This window comes from Apteryx rowi, unplaced genomic scaffold (genome assembly GCF_003343035.1).
Source record: "Apteryx rowi isolate R43461 unplaced genomic scaffold, aptRow1 scaffold_257, whole genome shotgun sequence".
Lineage (NCBI taxonomy): Eukaryota > Metazoa > Chordata > Aves > Apterygiformes > Apterygidae > Apteryx > Apteryx rowi.
Genome location: NW_020448941.1, coordinates 739,490 through 765,951, shown reverse-complemented (window position 1 = coordinate 765,951; position 26,462 = coordinate 739,490). Strand labels below are relative to the sequence as shown.

Genomic DNA, 26,462 nt, shown 5'->3' with positions numbered 1-26,462 from the left:
GATCACCTCATTTGCAGGAGAAGGAGGCAGGAGAGAAGTAGCAACCTATGCACTGTATGACAAAGGTTCAGCAGGGAGAACATTTTCTGACTATATACGCAGTGGTCCCAACCAACAAACAATCTGTAGATCGATTACAGCTGATAGTTGAACTTTGAGGATAAGCCCTTCAAGAGCACTGTATAATTATAGTACAAATGCTAAACTTCATCCTATACAATAGAGCAGTCAACTGAGCTTTTAAGATAAATCATTTTAAGGAGCATCGTATTTCTGACACCTGAAAAGAAGTGGTAACGCTTGTTTCTGTTAACCACTTTCAGAAGAAATATAAACCATCTGGGCCAGTGAGGGCATGAAGAAGGGAAACAAAACATAAGGTTAGCACATGGTTAAATTTTCTTACTTGGCTCTGCTCTAATTCCAAATTAGTTCAAACTGTGCTCATAAGCAAAGCCCCTGGAATATGCTGTAGACTGTATTCCTACCAGGGCCTTCAGTTAATAGATTTTTAAGAAAAATTTTCTCACTGTAAGAGTCACTGATTTGTTCTTGAAACTCCCTGAATAAATCTGTGATGAAATGAAGGACCCAAAAGCTTGTTGTTTGAACACATAAAAGGAAGTATATTTAAAAAAAAAAAAAATTGGTCAGACTGTAGAGTTAATTACCATTTTTAAAGGAATTTACAGGGCTGTTGTAGATGAGTCTTTTGGAATAGTCAGTTTATCGCAATGCCTGAACTGGTTTCTTCATTGCACATTATTTTCTTTTAAAATGTGTGCATTTTAAAACAATTACATACATATTAAAAATCAGCATTTCTTTGCTTAAACTTAATTAAAACGTTAATACTCTCAGACAACACAGATCTGAAATGGTGAAACCAGTAATTGCCCCCTCCCACCTTACAACAAATTAAATTGAGACAAAATTACAAACACATTTCACTACATGATTATTATTAATAAAAATCATTTTTTTTATAAAGTTGCCCAAAATGCAAGGGATGTGCATAGGTTTACAACTTAGTCAGAATAATATTTTACTTTATTCCCTTGGGTACGTTTTCCCATGAACGGAATGTACTTTGCTGTAGATTACAGTTTTTTCAACACAGATACACCAACGGCATGAACGCTTGCGACTGTCCACATGCATTAAGAGTCAAGACCCAATTTCAAATTTCCAAAAGTTTTACAGAGTTCTTCAAAGAGACAGTATCACATTACCTGGATGTTACACAAAAATATGTGAGTTTATAGGACTGACCAGATAACAGGATAATAAGCAAATAGGAAAAAAAAAAAAAAAAAAAAAAAAAAAAAAGCAAAGAAAGGCCTTTAAAATTTATGAATTTGTTTTGTAACCACTAGACTAATTATTTCAAATAAATAAAAGAGAGCAAAGTATTCCAATCCATAAAAATCAGACTCTAAAAAGAATGTAGTGTTCCACCCCCAAGTTAAGGTAACAGAATCATATTATTATTACTATTAAAATAGATTATAGAAAGCAGCATCTATTTTGTGCAGTTTTTAGGGGCCTTTGAAATAAAAAGCTATGATTTCCAAAAATATAACATTCCAAAGGACTGAATAATACATATATTTAAAGATACATTTTATTAAAGTTTAGGAGAAATGATTAAAAAAAAGATACTGTCTCTTTAAATTAGTGTTTAATTTTTTTTTCCCCTCCTCCTATCTATTAGGACATGACAATAATTATAAATTTAGGTCACACTACATCTAGGTAGTCTCTAGGGGCCAAGACCTGTTGACACAAGGTCAATAACAAAGAGGTTTTCCATGTATGAGGTGGTTCCCAGTAATGGTAAGATTTTTTCTTTCTTTCTTTTTTTTTTTTTTTTTTCCTTTTCCCCCCAAATATCTGGTGCCCAGCCTAATAGACCCAGGAGACGGGAACCCACTGTGATGCTGTACAAACAAGCTCAATGGCTTCCTCCAGGTGCCTGATTGTTTCATCAATTTCATTGTTGATAATTGTTAGATCAAAGTAGTGTGCATATGTTCTCTGTAAGATTTCAGACTCCTTTTGCAGGCGCTGAAGAGATTCGTCCTATTCAACAATCAGAAAAAGAAAACGGGAGAGGTAAGTTGGATCCTTTCATGTTCCCGCACAACAGTTTTCTAGCTGTTGCTTACAGAGAAGAAAACAGGCAAAAAGAAAGAAAAAAAAAGATTTAAGTACGTGTGGATGAGTTAGAACCCCTACATAATTCTGTGGAAATTACYAGGAAGAAATAGCACAATTTCTGTCTCAAAACTCACATTCAAACACAATTCATTAACTGACAATACTTGGGACAAAACACTTGTCTAGGATGAGAAAGGCAAGGCACAGGATGGAAGCTTAGAAAAGCAGCACAGACACAGAGCAAGAGAGAATAAAGCATACAAAGTGCACAAATACAAGCCGCTTGGCCTATGTCCAGGTAAGAATGCTACAAACAGGATGGGGTATATTGGCAAATATCAGCTGTTCCCAGTTTTGGTAATGTTTTACTGTTCAACATCAGTCTTCAGGGTTTACTTCCTTTAAAATCATTTACTGCTAAGGAACTTCTCTCTCTCTCTCTCTCTCTCACTACACCGTAGTTCCTATTTCAGAATACGCCCTTCCTAACGTTTCATAGCGCGATACTCTGAACGCTAACCGTGCCATTCAAGCTCAAGAGGGAGAGTGACAATCAATTCCGTACTTTCATGGTTTTGTGTGGATTTCCTTACAGCACCACGTGCATCCTATTTTGTGGGTGCTCTGCCTGATTCTTTATTGCCAGCAATGCTACAGCAGTGGGCTTTGCTGGCTGGGCCTGGGGTTCTGAGAGAGACAGAGATTGCCAAAAGCTTGTTTCCAGGGTTCTGTAGCAATAAGGAAGTATGAATTTGAATTCTCTTCTTGCAAATTCCCTTAGAAACTCAACAGATCATTTGCTATATTCTGCAGATTGCTGCTTTCAGGAACTTTGAAACAGCCAGAGGAATAAATAATTCTCTCCCTTCCCACCTGGTTTGGGGCAAAACTACATATGAACAGTATTCATATGAACAGAATTGCTGCTCTGTAGTATTTACAGGGTTACCTTACTTGTTCAAACAACAAGGATGCACTTCTTGATTATAAGAAGAGCGTTAGGCTGCAGGAAGCACAGAAACCCTTCTCACAAGAAGTTATTTTAGGAACAGAATTTTATCTGCTTAATAAGAAACCCTTCTRTTAAACTTTCCAAGTATTGGTAATTACACTGACAAGCAGATGTGGAGCAGTGGCTTTCAGGTCCTCCGAAGGGAATAACCTGCACTGAGACGGTTCTCCTTCCCTATACGATGAAACCAACCACTTCCTGAGGAGCAGTTCACAGTTCTGCTGGTTTCCTGAAGCTGCAGCCCCAAATGTGGAGGGAATGTCACCTTCTTTCGATAATAACCAAAAATTCCATTTCAACAAAGCCACACAAATGCTTTTCACATGCACTTACGCATACAGGATGTTCCTTTTATGGAACAATATGCAACTGCAGCAATGCTTGGGGCTTCTGTACAAAATATGAGTGCATTCAAATTTGTTCTATGCTATTCTCAGATTGATCAATATGGATGAATACTAATATTAAATATTTCTGTGGAATATTTTAAATGGCACAGTGCCTCTGAGACAAAAACCTAGATAGGTAAACTGGCAACTTTTCAGAGATTTCAAAAGATAGACAACAGTTTATGTCAGCTGAGGATCTAATCTTTTCTGTTTAAATTAACCTATTTAAAAAAAAAAAAAATCACACTTGTCAAGCAGAATACTTTTAGTGCCTTAAACACATCTCATTAAGATTAATTTTATTTTTAAAGCCTGTTCTAGTAAAATCATATTGTACCTTTAAGTGAGTTTTAATCTTGTGGCACAAGACTAGCATTGCCTGAAAGAAACCATGAAGACTTAGAACTCTTCACTCATATGTAGCTCTAATCGCTATTCAGATTTTCCAGTGTCATCTTTACCTACAACATGTATGAGTATGAACTTTTCTCATTAAAGCATCTATCTTACTGTGATTGACAGAATAGAAATCTGAAAAACTTACAGCTATCTCAGCTTAAAAAAACAATGAGTAGGTAAAAAAGAATGAGAGGAAAAATCCCTTTAAATATTAATATTTAACTTGCTCTCTTAGATGTCACAAAACTAAGAGTTTCAAAAATTCATTAGATTTTAATATTTTCCTGACTTAGTTGCTCCCAGATTCAACTTTACTGCATTCTAAGTGGGTTGTATTTTAGAATATCTAAATTTCCAAGCCTGTTGGAAACATAAAACATTACTTCTGTCCCATACTCTTTGGGCAGTAATACATCTGGGATAGGCCATTGCAGTAGCTCTCAAACAAGCTCAAACTTTTGCAAATTCTCTAGAAAGAAGGCAGATTACAGTTCTTGTTTTTTTGTTTTATTCTGGGGTCAAAGTTTACCTGTGTCTGTGATAGAATATCTTTTTGTACATTCAAAATAATTTTGGACTTAGCTAAGAGTTTAAGTGTGACTATTAGTTAAATGCCAAAATGCATCTGTGAAGCTAACACTTCCTCAAAATTTATGCTGTAGTAAGTTCCTTCTAATTTTTAAAAATTCCTTAATTAAATCTTGAATAGTGAAGAACACAGAATATTCTCCTAAAGAATATTCTCCAGAATTCATGCTTTCAATAGTGTCAAGAAATAAGATATTTATCAAAATATTCAGATAACTGAAGACAGACAAATGAATGGCCAATTTTTAATTTCAGATTTGGGAGCAGAGTATCTGTCTTTTCTTCTCCCCTCAGCTCTCATGTAATAGATTTTATATGTGGATTTAGTTGCAGAGTGTCCATTATTTGGAACAGACCTTTCTTCCCTATCACTAGAATTAYGTTCACTTTGCTAGTCTTCTTTCCTTCTCCACCATAGCTGGGATAGAAAGGAGCGAAACATTACTTTCATCCATGAAATCTCTCCTATATGCATAATGGTCATCAGTGAAATCTTCAGTTTCTTCTATCTTTGACAGGTCCTTTCCAACCCCCCCCCCCTTCTTTCCTTTTTTTTTTTTTGTTTGCCTTAAAGTAGCTTGGACAATAGCTGCCATTTGCGACAGCCAAGGCACAAAGGACTAATRCTCCCTTCTAAGATTGTGAACAAAGTATTAAGATGCCATCAAGCCTTTGCCAATTTTGCTCCAACAGCAAAAAATTCTCCTTGATTTAAACAGCTGATGGACTGCAACCATCATAAGAAAAATCCTTTCTACTCTATGGCTATAGGAAGGGAGGAAGCATAGCTAAAAGGGAGAAGAAGCTACACATGGCTCAGGGAAGATCTAGATCACAGAAGTGGAGCCTGTCAGTTCCTCTGCGTTGCTGACTGGCCAATGGAGGTGAGGTGGGGGGAAAAAAAACATCTGGAGGACAGAGGAATTACTCCTGAGTTTCCCAATGTGCCCTCTCCTCTCTTTGCTTTACCACACTGATAAACTGATATAAGTTTTCTTTGCAATGAGGCAGGTGGGCAGGCTATGGGAGATTTCCYACATGACTTAAATTGGTTTTGTCCTCTGCAGAACTGCTCATAGTGCAATGCTATATTCAACGACAAAGCATAATATTTTGTCTCCTAACTCCTACCACGTGATCCTACTGTGTGTATATTGGAATATTCTGTGTGTTTTATGACAGGCTAAATTGTCTCAAGATAGATATTTTTTAAGATCAGGCCTTTGCACTGCTGTTACCATGAAGCCCAAATGTACAGTTCTAAGAGCAGAAATTTTACTCTCTAGTTCATTTTTACTAGCAAATAATCCTTATTACATATATTTTAGCACAGATGTCTAAGGTTTTTATTACATTAAATTTTTATTCAATAATGAAAGTAATGTTGAATAGGAACAAGCATATCTACATTCTAAAACTACTAAAATAACTAGGACTACCTTATCAGCTCCTAGCTGGTACTTACAGGCAATTTTCTGCACCATTTTGGCAGCTATGTACAATTAGTACGAGTGCAGGAAAACGAAAAAAAAAAGCAAAGATGAAATTCAAGAAAAAACATGGGAGGGAAAGGACAGTCATTTACAGAAGTGTTTTCATAAGGTGCTTGTAAAATAAACAAAGATAAGAGGATAAACAGAAAGGGATACTTATTAYGCATATGAAGCTTTCAGAAAGGAAGAATGAATGAGAAATATAAACATGCACTCTAGAATCATGTTTGCTGTCTCGTAAGCTGCTAATACACAGACATAATTTGCTTATCTCTTCATGCAGTACAGTAAATCTTGGAAAACAGGACACTGGATTGGGGTAAGGTCTCTTACTACTGCTGTTTCTGCCCCATCCTTTCTTTCAGCTTAACTGATTCATAAACTAGGATGATTTATAAGTGTGGCCCACGTTCAGCAGTCTATGTGCCTGAGTGAATCCCTGTGTGCACACAGACTTTAATCACTATAACTTTTTTTCTTTTTAAAAAGAAGACGTAGTTCTAAAGCATGAACCTAAATATTTAGAATGTAATACCGCTTTATTTTGCTAATATTTTTTGCCATGAATAAACATCTCCCCACCAGTAGTAAAAAAAGGTATACTTCTCTTCTCAGTGTACTGTGGAGAACATTTTCTCCCTTATATTGACTGTGCCAAATTTCTCTCTATTCTATTCTACAGCTGGAAGACTAAAAGGCAAGTACCACTGGCAGATGAGTGAGGCCAAGGATAAGACTGTTTGGGAGCTGAGACACAGGTATGGATTAACACACACAAGCAATTACATAATTCCACAGAAAACCTAGGCCTACTTAGTGCTGCTGTAAGCAGACTGGTTGTCTGATGCAATCTAAGAATGATTTTTTTTTTTTAAGTGATGCTAAGCCATTTGCTTGCACAAAGGCAAATTCAGTATAGGGTTCTAGAATACAAAATTTTAGAATTAGAGTACAGCTGGGGTGTGGGTTCCTAAGACATAGTGATGTGACATGACATAACTTACTGCTATGGAAGTGAAAAGATCCTTCTTCCCCCTCCCATCTCTTTCTGGCTATGCGCTTTCGCTGCCTGCTGTGGCATTGGTGCTTGTCAGATCTTTTGCGAGCTGCTTGAAAACTGACAAAAAYCCACTTTCGAGCTGAAGTGGCTCCCCGAAGGATCTGGCAAGTGCCATGGCCAGTGCATACAAGTGGACAGTACAGGTCCAGAAGCAAGCTAGAGAGAACCACTCCTGTCAGCAACAGTGAGCTATTAGAATAGTCAGAATTATTAGAACAGAATCATTTAGGGTGTCTGTGTTTAAATATAAGCCTATTCTATTCCTTATCTTCCTGCAAGCCTCTGCAGTGATGTCATGGTTTCGTATTTGTCATGTTGTGCCTAAATTTCTACAGAAACAGACAGGCTCTAGAGACAAAGATCACAATGACTCCCCCCCCATGATCAATGAGACATCAAGGAGATTTAGAACAGGTTCACTGTCAAATTCAATTAATTAAATACCTTAGTAGCAGGGTTCAAAAAGAGTTGAGCAGATGAAGTTTTTGGATAAATATCATTTGCATTGATGTGACCTAAATCCTGAATTGCTTGAAATCAATGGATACTCTATGAAAACTAAGTAGGAAATGTGGGCCTGTGGAAATTCAGGCTGTGGACCAGCATGAATACTTAACATTATTCCATAAGGAACTATCCCTTTGGACAAAGCTTACTTCTAATTCTTAGAGAACAGTCTTTGAAATTAATGTCTATTCCTGAAATATATATGCTGTACAGAAAAAATATTTCAGCATAAAAGTGGAATGACAGCACAGTCATGCACACTCATTTCTTAAGCTCAGGCCAGCTGTAATCTGGTGTTAGCACTACGACTCACAATGGAGTCATTTGTGTTAATTATTTGTCAAGGATTTGAAAATGGAACCTTTGGCTAGAGCAGAGACCGAAATAAAACAATACGTGTTTTTAGCATACATCCTCCAATTTGAAGCTCATATTTTGAATTAGAAAAATCAGTCATTAAATGATAAACACATCTCAGTCAAGTTCATAATGTTGTTATGCAACTTTCCTTCTGCCTCTCTATTTACGGACAAAGAAACAATTGAAAACTCTTATCTGCATATTGGAATCCCATCCTTAATTCTGTCTCTGGTAAGACATTAGGTTGTAACATGTCTTACCTCATTAATGCCTGGGGTAATTGTAGGTGCAGCAATAAAAACAACAAAAGGAGCAAACTCTGCAGTTCTCAGGACCTTCAGCGCCTAAGTTAAAAAAAMAAACAAACAAAAAAAMCAGATACTTTAGAAGAATCCCCAATCAATGTGAAATAAGCTTAGTCACAAGGGCAAAAGATAAAAAAACATGATTTAGAAAAGCTGGTATTTGTTTTTAATTGATCTGGAGTCAAGTACCTAGTAATGCAAACACTTCACTTGTAGTATCATTCTGATTTCGGGGGGTTCAAACTGTACATTTGTCATTAAAGTGATTATTAAGAGTTTTCAAGACAGTTGAGGCTTCAGCATTTTCAGAGAGGTTCTTCCCATAGACAGAGTACAGACTTCTGTTTACATGTAAAATGAATGGTTAATGCTAGTTAAAAAAAAATTCATAGTAATGCCAAAAATGGTGTGGGGAAAAAAAAAAAGAACTATTTAGAATAAACGTTGATTAGAATCTCATTTTTTTCTTGTCTGACTCATTCTACCTGTTTTTATTATTATTTTCCTGGAACAAACAAAAATATTGTGAAATGAGAGGTACAAAGCTTTTAAAAGCACAAAGGGTAGTAAGCACAGCACTAATGCAGTAAATGCAGAACAGAGCTCCTCTGAACCAAATCTCTGCAAAAGGAATGAGAGTTCTCAATGTAAGCTGACTCAGTCATGATTTAATGAGTGACACAAAGAGCTACTGTAAGTGAAACTTTGCTCCAGATCCAAGTCAGACTGAAGTGTAGAACAGCAAGTAAACATACCTCAGCTGAACTCAAATGCCTGGATAATATAAAGTAAGACTGCTAAGAGCCCCTTTTCTTCCTTTTTCTCCTTCCACTTCCTGCCCTCTCCAAAGTATTTTCTTTTTTTGGCTTTTTTATTATTATTATTTTTTACATCCATCTTGTTCCCAAGCTGAAAAGGTCTTCATCTCTGCTGCCTGAAACCCACCTATAGATATCACCAATGCAAACTCCTCTAAACAAAAGAGAGGAACTCCATCTGTGAAAGTCAAGGAAACTCACATAACTAAAAATACCTTACTGAAAACAGGCAAGTGGTGTAAAACAACTAGGGATAGGTCCATGGCCTTAAAAGAGTTGAGACTGATGCAGGAGGAAGACGGTTAAGAAAGAAGTTTACTAGAGAAGTGTTGGAGAAGTGTAGCAAAGGCAGCAGTTACCAAATGTAAATTGGCTTGACTAAAATTAGCGCTTATCACTGCATGTGACCTTGCATTTCCATAACAAGTAAAAAATTATATTACAGTCAAGAATTAAAATGGCACCTGAGAATTGCACTGCTTCTGAGCGTAACAGAAGCAAGTTAAAAAGGTTTATCATAACAGTTCACTTTTAACAACCGCTCCATTTGAACAAACCATAAAAGTTCCTTTCCCTGAAAACTCTTAAATGTGTGATTTTATTTTTTCAAAACAGTACCACACCAGCATACTATATGAATTGTGCTGAATAACTTAGTCAGGTATCTTATTTCTGTTATGATATTCTTACTAAAGAATTTTAATTTCTTGAATCCRCTCACTCAGAAGAAAGAGAGGAGCAAATTTAAAGAGACAACACTAGTCACAATTTTAATTTTGATCAGTGTTTGATAACCTGCAGACCTACTTTGTAGTTGGCAAGACAGAACAGTTACTCCAGGAAAGAGAGTTTTCTTATGAATTAAATTGCTTTTTCTCTCAATCACCTTTCAAATTATTTCAGTCTGTCTTTCCTCCCATTTTCTTTAATCTGCTATAATAATACAAGCATCGCATTTGTTCATATTTTTATTTCAGTTAGAAAACACATAAATACATCCCTGTGAACTGAAAGTCATGACTACATGTGTGTTTCAAAGAAAATGTATCAGAGTATTCCACTGAAGATTTTATATTATGAATGAACAAACTATTGATGTTTCTTGAATTCCTGATTTCCCTTCCCTCCCTCTTTCAGAAAGCTATAATACCGTAACACACTAAGGACTATAAAGTAACCAGACTGATCTGGTCATTCTGCAAACAGCATCAGCATCAGTGATTGACCCCACAGACTTTCTGATATGGAGCCAGGAGGCAGTTAGAGAATGAGGTTACCCTATAATACAGAATCAAAAGAGAAAATTTTCAACATACTAAAATCTTACTGTTGGCAGCCATTGACAGTCAGCTGTTTTGAGTCATTTCACTGGAGAAAAGATTCATACATTAAAAATTTACACAGTAAGTTGATTTTCAAGTAATAGCAGTCCTCTACCAAGCTAAACTATGAACTTTTTCTGCTGTATGTTCTTCTAACCCGATGACTAGCAGAAGTCTACTTCACAAATTGATACCTCGGTGTTCCAGGGACTTTTGTCCCATATTGCTATATGCATGACTTATATAGCATACAATCTATGAAAAAAATTAGATGTATCTCAATAAAACAAGGTTCAAGGATTTGTGATGAGTCCCATTTTTATATAAATTACCTGAGGTTCTACATCAAGTATTGCAATTAGTCCCTGCTCATGGATCTTCCGTATTGTTTCCAGTTTTGTCCCATACATTGCATCCTCATGGCTGCCATATTCCAAATATTCATTGTTGGATATATCCTGCATCATTTGGTCATGTGATACRAAGTAGTAATTTTTCCCATTCTCTTCATCTTTCTTTGGAGGTCGGGTTGTGTCTGAAATTTCAAAGAATACAAAAGCAATATTAAGCTTAAATATGGCATTTTGGTTGGTCMTTCTGCTATATCTCCCTCAAATGTTGTTCTTTTGTCAAAACATTTGTCTAGTTTTCTTTATTTATATTCTTATGAGGTTTTCCCCTTGTGAATGCAAATGTTGTAAAAAATATGTTGTAAAAACGTTGTAAGTGTCATAAATAAAACCTCACCTGCAATTTTAGAGTAAAGCACAAACAAGGTATAAAAATTACTTACTAGAAAGTTACTTAGCAATAATTTACTTTCTGAATATATTTATTTTGCAGATCTACCTGGTACAGGCTGTATGGCCTACTAACCCTTTTAATTAACTACTGTCAGGTGTGCACATGACCTTTAAGAACAAGTTTTCAGCAGCTAGATATTCTCTTCATTAAGCATGCCTCCAAATTCCACACTCAACTAAAGCTTATCTCAAACACTGCCTTCTTCTTCCATGGTCTTGTGAAAGAATGCAGAAAATGCAGTCAAAATCCATTCCTGAGAGTTGGAGAGAATAAATTCAATTACCTGGACTCATGTGAAAGAGAGGTCAGATTCCCTTAACACTTAAAATACCTGCAAGATATTTGTATTATCTATTTTAGATATCTAACCTAAGAGAGTATTTTGGGTCCCTAAACATCAGTTCAAAGTGCTATTTTAAATGCCCTCAAATACCTAATACATCCACACAGGTCTGGCAGATATGACACAGGACTTAAAGGAGACCACCGCTCTTCTGGAGTGGGACTGGAGATCAGGTGGTGTCTAAAACAGGTGTCTAAATTTAACACTGATGTTTAACACCTGAATTGCATCTGGATTTGCAGTAAAGTCTTTTTAGTCTTCTTATGTAATTGGAGAAGCAATTTAAGTACTTCCACAGAGCAGGAACCTAATGCAGGAATAGGTGAGTCCATTTAATAGGGGTCTGAAGACAAAAGAACTGGTTCACCCCATATAGCTTCCCCTCCAGCAGCACAACCTGAGAAGGCTTGGGTGAAAGACACATTGTAAAACATGTATTACTCTTCCTTTAGGTCTTTGTAATAGAGGACAGATTAGCTGGGTTCCTAACCCCCATATAATCTTGTCTATACAGGATAACATAGGTGCAGTGTACATCATACACTTTTGGCACCACACTGTTAAGTGCCTAATTCAGGATTTTAGTATCTAGATATAGTCAGTAGAGTGGCATATAATGCAGTTTCACATTACAGCTAAGGTGATTTAATGGCTACCGCTTCCAAAAGGACTAGCTCTTTCTGTTTTCCTTGTGCTTGCCATGGGGCATCTGACCCCTTAGTGAGTCCAGGGAGCTTAAACCAGCAGCTGACTAACCCTTCTCCCTCCTCCAAACAGGTTTACAGATACATTCTTAAAAGCAATACTTTTTAGCAGCCACAAAATCCTTAGAAAAAAACACTCATCTGCAATTTTAAAGTAAAGCACTAACAAGGTATAAAAATATTTAAATTAATGTGCAATGGCCATCAATGTCATTTCTGAGCAATGTATGGTGTTTCTGAAGACAGCCTGAAATAGAGTGGACAGATTTAGCTGGTAGATGCTCTCATTTCAGAATACTTAGTTTTAGGAAAACGGGTACACATCTAACAGATCATTTACTAGGATATGCAATTCCTACAGTGGTACTGGCAGAGACCGTCACGAAGGGCAATCATTCCAGTGCTCCTGTTAACAACCCACTTGTAAGCAGCAAAGTTAATTGCATTTTTTCCTTATTGTCATGTCTGGAAACATGGAGTTATTYTAATATATTACTAGTCCTCAAGGCTGGGCTGTGAAAAGTGATTTAAAACATTTAGGCATGGTACACTTAATAAAGATTTCCTCTAAATTCAGTTTATATTTCTTTTCATGGGAACCATGCACACTTTTTAACCTCAGTTAACAGCTGTTCCTGTTTTAACTAAACTGTAAGAGTAAAATTAGCACTTGCAAGATGAAAATGCGTAAAAAATGTTTCAGTCTTCATTCTAAATTAGCAGACATTTGGAAAAGAGAGAAATACGCTTAATAGGAAGCTTTGTGAATACTACGAAATATTCAACGTAAAAGTGGTGTTATTTACTACCCTTCCTTCTGAAAAAAGAAAAAAAGAAATATATCCAGCACTAACACATTTCACTCCTCCTTAACATAAGCTTCATCTCAGTACAACTGACCATATGTAATACTACAATGGGTATGCTGTCAAAGATGCTACATACAATTTTGTACTACATTTAATATTGCTACTTACGAGGAATAGGGTATGCAAATCTGTCTGGGTGTTTTGTGATGAGCGTGTTTTTTATGTGTCTTCTTCCAACGCCATGTGCACCTAATCCACAACACAAAAATGAATTATAAATTTGCCACCAGAAGAGGTTCAAAACTAGCTGTTATGTTCAGAATAATAAYTCAAAATTACCTAGTAAGACTAGTGTTTTCCTTTTGAATGCTGGCAGTTTTACTACTTCTTCATATGTGACGAGATCTAATTGATCGAACACTAAAACACACAAAAAAAMCCCCCGCAGGGATAAGAGAAAAAGGCATATTAAGGGAGATAATTAACTGTGCTAAAATTTAACAAATTCACAAGTGTTAGATTTACAATACAAAGTAATATAGTAAGGAAAATGAAACCACTTTATTAAGCAATTTTAACAAAAATGTTCATTTAAAAACTGTTAAAAAGCAGTAACAAAGCAATTGAAATGCTCAGAAAAGTTTGCATGTCCTTTCATGCAGTATTCAGCAGACCACAAAAATCAGCTAAAAAGGCATGCCATTCACATGTTTGCATTCCTAAGGGATAGCAATACTAAAAAAAAAAAAAAATCTGTAGACAGTGACCAACATGAATACAATATGAGAACATCTATTTACACAAAGGTAGGGCATACTTTCATAACTGTGTTTGAATAAGATTTATGAGAAAGAATAAAGAAGAGGGCTAATTCTTTGCGAAATTTCTTCTTCAAAACAACTACCACATTAATTGTAATTAGAGTTCTCTTTAAACACAAGCGCTAGTTAAATTCACATGCTTTTAAAACTTGTGACAGAATGAAAAGTTTTAATGAAAAGTGCTGACATTACATAAAAGAATCTCCACTGTTGTAAAAATAAGTATTATTTCAGAAATAATTTCAACTGCAATGTATGAATTCCATCCTGCTTATCAATCCATTGTCAATTGCCAAGGTATATAATGTTTGTCAAATCGAGTTTTGTTCATTAAAATCAGCTTGTTTCTCCTTGTGCCCAATAACACATCATTTTTGGTTATTTCTGCAGAATTCTAATGAAAAAAAATAAGCTAGGAGGCAGTTAATTATATTTTTAAAGATTATAGCAATCAGCAAGAGTGACAAGAAGAATAACTAACAAGAGTTTCCAGTTCGGTATTTGTCGTTGCTGTAAAAAGGAGGGAGAGGAGACTGCATCTAATGTATGGGATCTTTGAATGTTTCCAGCCCCCGAGCTGGTGTATTTGCTTCAGCTACATCCTGTCCATCTTTCAGGAAGAGACTGGGTTCCTCCTTCCTCCTCTCCCCCCTCCCCAAAACCCCTCTGAGTAGGCAGTGGGGGAACTTCAGTTCACTTGCTCCAGAAGTCTTCAGCCACTAAGAYCAGGGGACGTTAAGACTGTGGAGCCTACTAGAGAGCACACATTCTTTGCAGCGTATTCCCAGTTAAAGAAAGAAAATATGGTAAAGGGTTTAATCAATATATTCCTTTTTATAGGGCAGGGTTTTTTTTTGTACTTTGTATTCAACTGCAGCCTTTTTACCCCGGAGAAAAGGTACAACTCTCACTGTGGTCAAACTACAAATTAGTCAACTGACATAATAGATCTGAAAACTTCCCAGTCCATTCGCAACGTTTTGAATTTCAACCTGAAGAAAAATCTCTTTCAGTCTTTCTCTAAATATTACAATGCATTTTGGAGCGCAAATTTAGTCCTATTTTTCTTCCATTCCACACACCTGCAAACACAGAATTCTTCCTACTGCCCTTTTGGCAACTTCACAGTATTTAAATTAACTAATAAGTTCATTTCATATTAGAAGGAGCTAAAGATCTACAAATGCTCAACAGTTCTACCGTTCTAACCATCTAGCCCTGCAAGTATCTTTTCCTATTACCAAAAAAAAAACCAAACAAAAAAACCCTTTATATTCTTCCTGAACAAAACCACATTATGTTAGATACAAACAGGAACAAACAACAAAAATGATACATATTAATGCCTTCATCACAAGCCAGGAGCATGGAGAAGATATGTCTCAGTCTACATGGAGATATCTAATGATTGTAGGGTTTTCAAACACAAAAGGAACATTATTTTTTCCTTATACACAAGATACGAGGAATACAGGACACATTTAAAGACTGAACAGTTAATGCTTCTGTGTTACTAGCTAATAAAGAAAAGGAGTTCTTGAAAGGAAACAGTAAGAAGCAAATAAAGAGGCATTGTCACTTGACAGGTTACTTACATGCACAGAGGCCATTGGGAGTAAGACAGCATGAAAAATGTACAGGGGTCATTGAGATATGGCTCGTAATATATTAGTAAAATAAAAAGTATATGCACAAAATAAACTTTACCATGCAATAGTCTAAACACAAGGCAAATAAATCACATTAAGAAATGATAAACATATTTTATAAAATAAGCTTGGCAATTTTTTACATTAGTTTAAGCATAATATGAAGCATAGTTCTAGTAYGTTCTCTTTGAGTGTTCTTTTATGAAGTCCTGCAATAACATTTCAGTAAAATAAAAAAATATATCTAAATCTCACTACAGTATGTCTTTAGAGCACTTATAAAAATGTCAGTGAACCTAATATGGAAAAAAATATATATATTTTTTGTGGGCTTTGGTTTAAAACAGACTTTAGAACGCTGAGACATACGATCGTGAAATTGCCTCTGGAAGGATACAATACTCTAAGGCCAAATATGGAGTGAAGAAAAGCGTGATGACGAATATTTTTTGTAAAAGAGAAAATATTGACTTTTATTTATAAAAAGTAACACCAATATTTTCCTCTTGGCTTCAAAAACTGTATCTGATATGCAGAATAATCTCTTTTATAGTTCCAGAAACATCATGGACATACCATACCACGACCTTAGCTCTCAAATCATTAGCTAGCCACAGAAATCTTAACTGAGTGCAAAGTGTTTTACCARCTCATTTCTCAGTACCCCAGTCCAATCTCATCCCTAAGAGACGTAACAGAAGACCCCAAATGCATTACATATTGCTAAACAATTTAATAAATCATATGCTAATATTTAGGAGAAATAAATTCTACTTTCTTGTGAGATCAAGATTACGACATCTGGATTAGACTTCTCAGTCCAAAYTAATTACACTCATTTTGGATCCAACAGAAGAAAAGATCAGTTTTTAGTTCTGAGACAGATGCACTGAAAGCTTGCAGAAACCAGCGTTGTAGTATTTATGGCTAATGATACCATATGTGAAACGACATTTTGGAGAAGCTAAATTCAGTACCACCTTAGTTAATGAACTCACGTGAGCATTAGAACATTTCAGTGAACCTCCTGATATCCTACATTTTTCTTCATTCCCTGGAGCATTACTGGCATCACATATAATACCTCATGGACCCTAAGATGAATAAACATTTCTAAGAGGAATTCTGACTCCAGCCTGTGCTTTGGTTCACCTTCTGACTTTTTAGGGGAAAGGGGAAGTGTCAGATGGCATTCTAAAAAGAATAGTTACTTTCTTTTATACCTATTCTGATAATTTTTTGTGTTCATGTTTCTAATTTTTGGCAAACATTGCGCTCTGATGAAAAACGAACAATAGCACTGATAAAGGCAAGCACTGAGGCAGGCAAACTGTGCAAGCCAAAGAGCCATCAACCTATTTCAAAATGTCCCTCCTACGTCAATCTAGAAAAGTCCAAATTATCCTCCTCTGACTGGGATTTAATCTGTTCAGTGTCTTCAGGAACAAAGCTAGCTTAATGCATTGCCTGCTCCTTCCCTGGCCATCCTCTTTGCTTATTCCTTTGTAGCACGCCACACTCAGTCCCACTGTGCTGTGAACTGGATTAAAAAAATTGTCTGCCCTAAAGAAAAAGAATCCACGTTTCTCATTGGGTTGATTTTTGCCCAGATCAGAACCTCAATCCAGTTCATAGCATGGCCACGCAAACAGTTACAGAGGCACACCTGAGAGGAGCAGCCTGTCTTGGGAATGTATGCTGCCAACAATTGATAATACTTTAAAATCAGTATTGTCAAAGACTTTAGGTCATAAAATCCAGTTTATTCTCAACAGTTTTTGTTATGGTCATAATTAGTAAAACATGGTTTAATATTACTGCAGTGAAGTGAAAGCTTTAAAAACATTCAGAATGATAAGCCAGCAAAAGAATGAAAACAAGTTAAAACTATCAATCTATATTTGTCTCAATCACAGACAGTACAAAACAGGTCTTGGAGTAATGAGCAATTTTATATTCAGCTGTGAAAATCCTAAATGTGACTGGGAATTAAGGCATATAAGAGACAATTACTGTTCCTTGACTTTCTTAATTGTAATTTCAAATCGATTTTAAGTTAATTTAAATTTTGTAGTACTAATATATTATGAGATCTGATACTGCCCTAAGATTATACAGATAAAAAGAAATGTGAAAATACATATTTGTATTTTTTTAATTYATGTGTTTAAGAACACAACTGTAGCCGCCCTACCTCCCAATTAATGCAATATATAAAATACTTTCATTATAATAATTGGACAAATACATCCTTTAATTCTGATAATCTCAGTCTCTCAAGACACCACCACAATATATTTATCATCATAGTGTGTGATATCAATGAAAAAGCAGTAAAAGTAGATTCTATACTATTTTATATTTAAAAACAAGATGAACTAACTTCCTCTTCTCATGAAGAATGGGTTCTTCCTTCCTTCCTGCTAAAACTAATGAAATTTCCTCAGCAAAGATAGCTTAGTCTACAAGCTTTTGTTTTCAAAACTTTCTAAAACAATTAATTTTTTCAGCAATCTAGAGAGAATTCAAAAACTCAGGATTCAGACATAAATCACTGTGAGGAGAAAAACTTTCAGTTTGCCCAATTTGGTAACTGTGAAATTACACGCTGAACACACAGTGATTCTTATTCTCCTTCCAGCTGTAAGTCTTCAAGAAAAATGTTCCTTCATGATGTTTTCACATATATAATCTATAACTATAAACACTTATTAACAGTGATGGTACTGGAAAGTCTTCTGTAGTGCACAGTACAATATAAAATAGATCATACAGATCGCAAAATTCATATCCTGTTGTTTCTATTGCTCCTTTAAATATAGAAACCAAAGCAATGTAAGCCTGTATTAGTGTATGTTATGATGCGTTTATTTTGTTGCAGCTTGCTTGCATTTACTCTCACCGGCTAAGTACTATGTTTAAATAGCAAAGAACAAGCAGAGTGATGTTGGCATAAAAAGGATTTTACTTATCTTTTTCTAAGTAACTCATTAGGTTTGCATAACAGTGCCAGCTGAGCAATTAATGGCAAGGCTTAGATTGCAAAAATTTTAACCTGTTAAAGATACTTGAATTTTTTTTTTCATACCTGCGTTGTGCTTTGCCAAATATTTGTCTTTGTACTGCTTTTTTTTCTTTCCAAACCAAGTACAGCTGGCCTGTTGCTCCTGTTTGGTCTTCTCCATGGCAATACAAGCGACTCGCCTGGCATATGGAGTAGAAAAATATGTTTTGTTGCAATAAATGTATTTTTAAAAGCCATTAGAATTAGAAAAAGAAGGCTGTTTAATGTACAAGAATACAGTAAAACTTTTCAAAACTTTATTTTGATGACTGAAAAGCACTTATTTACAGAGATACTTTGCTATAGAGATTGTGGTAGATCATAAAGCTCACAGATCAAGGGAGCATGGGAGGAGGGGAAACTAAAATGGCTGTAGACCACTTTGYAGCAGTCTGGACTGGAAGACTACAAAGTCTGGAAAGGCCACTATGGTCTGAATTATTTCAGGGCAAGCTGTGGAAGTCTCCTGACATTGACCTTTAAGATGAAGTACTGCATGAATTCCTGCTGTGATGTATACCAGTGTCTCCCCTACGCCAGGGAGCTCTTGAAACGCAATGCAACGGCCATCTACCCTTGCTCCTCCTCTAGCAAAATCTCCCTCAGCCAGTATGGGTGCTTTTAAACTCTTAAAGCACTCTAGTTCTTTTACATGGCCAATCTTGTATGAAATATTTTGGGCTAGATTACCCATACTGATAAACTCTCTTGAGTTATGGCCATAACACTCACGGTATAGCACTTGCACTTGCCCAAACTCTGGCCAACACTTTGGAYGTTTACTAAACAGGCTGTTTTCTGCCAGAGGTGGGTTAAACGCTTCACACTGTTCTTGCAGTAATGGCTGCCATTACTGTTCATTGATCCTATCATCCATGAATCTCTGTGCTATGATTTCTCTCTACTTTTTGGCTTTCACAAGAATAAGGAAAAGGGGAGGAAGGACCCAGCTCCCTCTATGACCTTTGTGCTCCACAGCTGTCTAACACCTCATTCTTGCAGCATGTACATGCATGCCAGCAGGACTGGTGAAAACAGTGTTTAGAACCTAAAAAAGAAATTGATTTGATACCCTCATAGAAACATTTGCATTTAACCTTCAGTCCTAGTTCCCTGAAGCATATCAGAATGCACAAATGATGTTTATTAAAATAGGTGTTTATTTTTCTAATGTAACTATACACTTGATATTGCATGCAACTTTTGCTGCTATGCATATATGAAAACATAATCAATAGCACAGAATCTGGGGCAACATAGTCTTTTTTTTTAAAAGGGAAAAATTACATAAAAACTAGCTGTACATGAATGGAAAAGTATGAAAGACAGAAATACAAGCAAAGCTAGATTCATTTCTGTAGAAAACCTAAGTCATACCATTCTTGAAGTTCAGGAGAAGGAATAAGACCTGCAGTACCATTTTTGGAGTTCTCCAGTTTACCCTGCCACCAGTTGTGATCATCTTTGCTAATGATCTGGATAATATCACCAACTCGGAATCTGATGCCAGCTTCTTTGCAGGGGATGAGGTCATCCTTTGCTGGATCATATTCAAATTGTGCTCTTACATATATCTATAAAGAAGAGTTTTTAAAAGACACTGCCATATTATTACTGATACAGATATTACTGTTACAGAATAACAGATGAAAATTTGATATGTGCATGTAGTTACACACACAGTTTGCAAACAAGCAGAGGAAGAAACTGAGTGGCAAAAGCATACGTGATAGTTGAAAATGAAAAGAAAAACAATCAGTGAACAATGGAGATGTGATGTTATTTTAAATGCTCATGTCTTCTACATACTGTAAAACCTGAACAGCAACAGCAAATACATTTACACTTTTGAAGACTCTATGTGGATCTGCAGTAAACTGGTAGAGTCCCTCAGATCAATATTATTTGTCATAAATCATTATAGATTGAAAGCTAGCACCTTATAACTTGAGCTGTAGTTTATTACCAACTAAAGTTGCACAATAAATTTTAAAAAATTGATGACAAGAAATATTATTGAACAGTGTAATGGACTTGTGCTACATTATCGATCATTAGTATTTAGCCTGAAATTTTAATACCAATTTTCTTTAGATTAAATAGGAAATCCAGGGTTGTGCCCACCACGTAGAGTTGTTTAGGGGGAATGTGGGAAATCTCTGCATAGTTTTTTCAGTAAAAGTCTGCTCCCATAGAAATGAAAACTAATGGTTTGAGTAAGTTATTTTCCAAGGCACATAAACAGTAAGAATGRGGACTTTGACTTCACAATTTTAATAATATACCAATCCTTGCTTTATGTGTTAGTGAGGTCCTCAACACTAGGAAATAGAAAGAAAACAACCCTAGGAAATAAAAAGAAAACTGAAATCCAGTTTTGGTTGYTAACTACAGTCCTGATGTATCCAAGGATCTTAAAAATCAGAGTTAAATGTCATGAACACAATGATACAGAATGAAGAGGAAAAATCAGATGCCCATTTCAATAATTACGTTACTTACAAGACCAGATGTAAGGGTTTGAGTAATTTGTACAGTTTATGAACTTCACACATCACCCTGCAGAGACTCAGCCATGTGTACTCTGCTATTTTCTAACTAAAAACTGACTAGACTTTTAAAAATTTGTTTCATATTGCAAAGTAATATCCTTTATTTGAACTGTACCAAACACTTTTCAACCTTGCTCAAATTCTGCTCCAGAAAAAGCTGCAAATATCCAGTATTAGCACTACTTATGGCACTTTAAAAAGTTCGTTTCTACAGTAAGCCAAATATGCAACCCAACTATATGAATAAATTAACTTAAAATGACTAATCTCCACTATCTTGTACCTGAAGTACTTATATCTGTTTAAAGTGAGAGCATCTGATGATAATACTAATACAGAACTCAACATTTAATATTCTAAACCTGATCCTTGTTCTGCTACRTATTGAGTGTGTGATTTTAGACAAGTCACCCAACCTCTTCATTTATTTTTTAAATCTGAAAAATAGGATATTTTAAAACCAGGTGCTTTTACTTACTAATTTGCTTTCTATGAGGTAGTCAATACTGCTCTGACCCCCTGTTTAATCCGAGTCTAGAAAAGTGAGCAGTATTTTTACCATCTAGAAGCTTTTCCTTTCTTTTAAACTGCTTGCTCCAGTTTGAGCCCTACTTATCCATTTTATTCTCATCCAGAGATAACAGTGGCTGTTGATGGAATGTTGCAGGCTTCCTTACATATACCAGTGTACCTGTTATCCAAGCCCTTACTGTCTCAAGGATGACAAGCTACCAGAAAAACATGCTGGCTCAACGGGAAAAGAATCTTAAAAAAAGGTATAAATGGTTTAAGTCTGAGGAGAACCATCATGCTGATATTGTCTTGAACTAACTCTTTTCTCCTGGGAAAAGTGCTTCAGGAGTGGGGGGAGTGGGGGGGAAGGGTGGAGCAGAGAGAGCTAACAGCATGGAAGGTCTTTTACAGAGCCTTCCCGGAACTATATTCAAGCAGCCTTGAAACTTCAGAAGACATCAGAAAGATGAAAGAACCATGTAGCTGTAGATTTAAAAATGTGAAATAAAATGAGAGCAATGCATTTGTGTAATAGATATTACAGCTGAGCTAGTAGTACAAAAAGAGTTTCAAAGACTATAGATCACGGAGTCCATTGACTTTTGGATGAAGATAAATTGCAAGAAATATTATTAAAACCCTTGGTAGAGTAAGAGCTTGAGTCCATAGTTAAAGATTCAGAGGCAGATTCTGGAAATGCTACATATAAAAAGAGCAGTTATTGAAGATGAATCACAAATCACCTGATGCTATGTGCTCAAAAAAAATTCTTAAAATTGCATAGAGAATGACGGGGAACCATCTGCAAAGCCCTAAAGGGATTTCTTGGAATTCTCTGGAGAGGGAAGATCTTTCTTTGGTTTATGATGACATGTACAACTGGTTTATTCAGGTGCAGGTTACACAGTTTAGGCATCTTAGTGAATCTGGTCCTTAGGACTGAAAACATATGAGGTTATCTTCAGACTTACCAACTCTTAATGGAAACTGTCCTTAGTTTATTCTTTGAAAAGCTTTGTAGGTCACTGTTTGCTTGTGCAACAGTAAGTATATTAATGCATTCTTAATTAAAACAACATCTCAAGTTAAATTTACAATGACAGCTGTCACATGTATGGACACATGAAAAAATGCTATTTTAATTAGCCACATACAAATGAGTTAAAAAGAAAAATGGAAAAATGGAATAAATTTCCCAAGCTCAAATGTTTTAGTCCAGCACATACAGAATATGGAGGGAAAAAGATAAGCAGGGGTGTTCACTAGCAGCTAAGTTTATAAAAATTCCCGTGGAGGATATCTATTCACCTGTCGTCCTTTTGGTTGTGTTGTCGATGGCAAGTCCTGCAGAATAAAGTCAACCCAGGAAAAGAAATTTTCATTTTATTTTTTAAGGGTATACAGCATCATTTGTTAGTGATTCATATTACATAATAATAAAATGGTAAGTCAGACAAAAGTATAAAGCATTGACCCATTTTTAGAAATACTTTTTTCTTAAAGAAAACTCAAACCCAGGCTGTTTAGCAGCAAGCTGAAGAAAGCAGGTAAAAAGTTTAAGCAGGTAGAAAATGTGCTTTTTAATAAACAATGCAGCATCTTCAACACAAAAGCACCTGTAAGTGAAAGAGGCTTTTGATGTGAATGCCTTTTTCCACTTAATGCTTAGACTTGTTTTTAAAACAGAAGGATGCTATAATAAATACTGAAAATTTTATGATAAAAAATGTATAAAGTGATAAATTGTGCCAAGGAATAAGATAMCTACTACGAATCATGTTACAAATTCAATTGAATTCACCAAAATTTCTTATTTTTTTCATCCATATAATTACTTTCCATTGTAGTAATTGAAGTACTTTACCCTGTGGCAAATCATTTCTAAGTTGTAATTTTCTTATTAGTTAAAGGCGTAGTTATTCTGTTTTCTTTTTTTAGCCAGTCCCAAGAACTCACAATACTGACAGCACTGACTGAAGGAACTTGCATATACAGTTACTACATTAGTCAGAACAATGACAAATGATGAACAACACAAATTTCAGCATCTACTAGGCTTTCCAAATACAGGAGATCGACAGCACCTTTCTACCTGAATACATAGGAAACAGGAAGTACTTTGTGTTAAAGATGTGATGATAGTAGCTTGGCTTGTAGTGCAGTTTAAAGCCACTTCCTTTTGCTTTTCATATCCAGGCAAGGCTCATATTTCACAAAGTATGTGCACGTACCACAACAGCAGAGGGCACACCAATTCATTAACTCAGATAGCGGAAACCAGGACACATTCCAGAGGTCTCTCAAAACACAAAACTTAAGAGTCTAAGATGTCTTGGAATACCAACTGCACAATTATTCTTTCTTCAAACACTGCTTCCAAAGTTTAGGATGGAAATAAAACTCCCTCTTTAAACCTTTGCTTCACTTTGAGGAAACCGCTAACAATGTTTTAAAGATGGCTGAAGTGTCACATTACAGTTATTAACATTTAACTTACTGTATGGCTTTTAATGAGAAGAATATGTTGGAAAAAAACCTTAAAAAAGAAAATGGGGAGTTATATACGTAATAACCTTGGTTCTATCAGTAGAACATAATTTTCCACTGAGCACACGATAAGTATAACAGTAATGGTAGATGAGCACCAACAAAACTTTCACACTTTCTCTGTGTGGAACTGGAAATCTTACCGAAACAGAATTGTTAGTGCTGCTATGACCATTAGCTGGGGACTGTCTGGATGTAGAGGGGGAATCTCTCTGAAATAAGACACAAGGTTCATTAACAACACAACACTATCACAGGAACACAGATATAAGTAAATGAACAGTTACATCCACAGCCTTATAACCGTTTACTTAGCTGCTTCGTCTGTGAAAGCTTCCACACAACAAACTCCATAAATCTGAACATTTTTCACAGCTGGAGATTCAGATTTGACATTTTGATGTATCCTATGGAATAACTATTTTTATATTGCCTTAGCAATCAAACAGATTTTTAATTACTGAATGTTTGGGACCTCTTAATTCTTATGCGGTTGACAAGGCTAAAGGCTATTAGCCACATTGGAGTCTTTGTTAAAGGTAATTACCTAAAAGTTATATGCTGAATAGTTGGAATGGAATGAGGCACATATTGCATTTTAAACAAGCTTTCAAATCTTTTTTCAGATATGCTGAGGTCAATGTCGCTCAGTTTCTACTCCGTAAGATGGATCTATATGCAGTGTCTGAAAGACAGTTGAAGCTGACATATGAGAAGAAAGTTGGATACTCTCTTCCCCCTCCTCATCCATTCTACAGCTTATTAAGTTTTTTTTCCTCCAATATTCTTATGGGAGTTAACATTAAACTTTGCCAAAACGTATCAAATAAAAAAGGCACCTTTCTTGACTCAGACTACCGGTGTAGCCCTACACTTCAGTGAGAACAGAACAGATGCAGAGTGTGCACTAGAAAATGTTATGGAAAGGAGAATAGGAATTTGTGACTGGGTCTTACAAAGGCAAAAAAGTCACTTGTTGAGCAATCTTTTTCCCATTTTTTTAAAGTATAGTACTTAATTCCATAAGATCAGAAAACTGAATTTAATTAGCCACATCTTCAGGAAATCAAATAATTAACTCGCACATTGTTTTAAAAAAATCCCCTTATCCCCCAAAGGAATTTTGGAATATAATGTTCCACGTCAAAGGTCCATTGAAGAATGTTTGCTAACATAAAATCAAGGATAGCAGAATAAAGGGCTGAGAGAGTTTCCAAAGAAACAAGTCATCCCTGCCACATTTTATCAACACAAGTGCCCTTAGTGAACACATTAGATATCAGAATTGCAGCTAAACTGTTCATGCAACAACATTCATCAAGTTAATCTCCGCCATTAATATTCACTAACGTACAGTAATTACATGATAGAACTCACAGCTATTTTAAGGCATCAACAAACAATTAAAATAACAAGCAATACTTTATCACTCTTGCTGCCCATATGCTTCATGTGTAACAAACTCATTTAGAGCTTCTGGACTTTTTGTTAAGACTCATTTGATCTGACTTCATATGAAGTCCCACACATAGCTATCTAGATGCATGCTTTGATTTTAATACAGCTGAGCACAGATTTAACAGTATTATGGCTGTAAAGTCTTTGTGGTTCAAAGTAAGAAGGTCTGTATATTTCTGCTACATGTCTAAGAACAAAATGCATGCTCATTTAGCTCTCGCAGTTATTTGCAATATATAAGAGCTTGGGGGAAAATCAGTTCTAGTTCTATTAACAAAATCATTCCAGCATAACAAATTTCAAACATTCAAATGAGACCACATAAGCTACTTTTTATTGCAAAAAAAGATTATATATGCCTAAAGGGACTGTTACTCCATTTTTTGTATACGGTATATCATCTGCACCTTTAAWATCAAATAGTGAGATGACAGACTTTCCAAAAAAGCAGCAGTTTCCTTCTCATAAATAGATCTTCCACTTATATCAATCTCCTCCACAAAGCAGCTGGGCCTTCAGCTCAACAATTCTGGTTTTGCCAATTTTTCTCACTTTCAAGATGAGGTAAAGGATTAATTTTACTTTGGTGGGATTTTTTAAATTTATTTTTTAAATCTAGTTTGTTATGATCTACATGCTATGATCTAGTCAAGTGATGGTTTGGCATGGGAAGACTTTGAAAATGCTGTAAGCACCAAAGTGATTTGGAGAAAAACAAGTTGAGTCCTGTGAAGAATGCCATGTATTTCTGAACTCTGTTGATGGCTTCTCCCTTTGAAGGAAAT

At 35.7% G+C, this 26,462-nt stretch overlaps 1 protein-coding gene across 6 annotated transcripts in view; it reads right to left on the bottom strand.

The window, feature by feature from the left end:
• Window positions 1-1,310: 1,310 nt before the first annotated feature.
• The window catches only part of CASK (calcium/calmodulin dependent serine protein kinase), a 237,354-nt gene continuing 212,202 nt past the window's right edge, over window positions 1,311-26,462 (bottom strand). For 4 of the 6 annotated variants that reach the window (XM_026067255.1, XM_026067258.1, XM_026067259.1 and 1 more), the window contains 9 exons: window positions 24,363-24,431; window positions 22,981-23,016; window positions 19,985-20,181; window positions 18,632-18,747; window positions 13,413-13,493; window positions 13,242-13,322; window positions 10,746-10,948; window positions 8,229-8,312; window positions 1,311-2,082 (listed from right to left, as the gene is read on the bottom strand). In XM_026067255.1, the coding sequence (XP_025923040.1) occupies window positions 1,906-2,082; window positions 8,229-8,312; window positions 10,746-10,948; window positions 13,242-13,322; window positions 13,413-13,493; window positions 18,632-18,747; window positions 19,985-20,181; window positions 22,981-23,016; window positions 24,363-24,431 (1,044 nt within the window). In that variant the 3' untranslated portion in view covers window positions 1,311-1,905. The remainder of the gene's footprint in view (window positions 2,083-8,228; window positions 8,313-10,745; window positions 10,949-13,241; window positions 13,323-13,412; window positions 13,494-18,631; window positions 18,748-19,984; window positions 20,182-22,980; window positions 23,017-24,362; window positions 24,432-26,462) is intronic. The other 2 variants (XM_026067256.1, XM_026067257.1) reach the window with 2 other exon arrangements.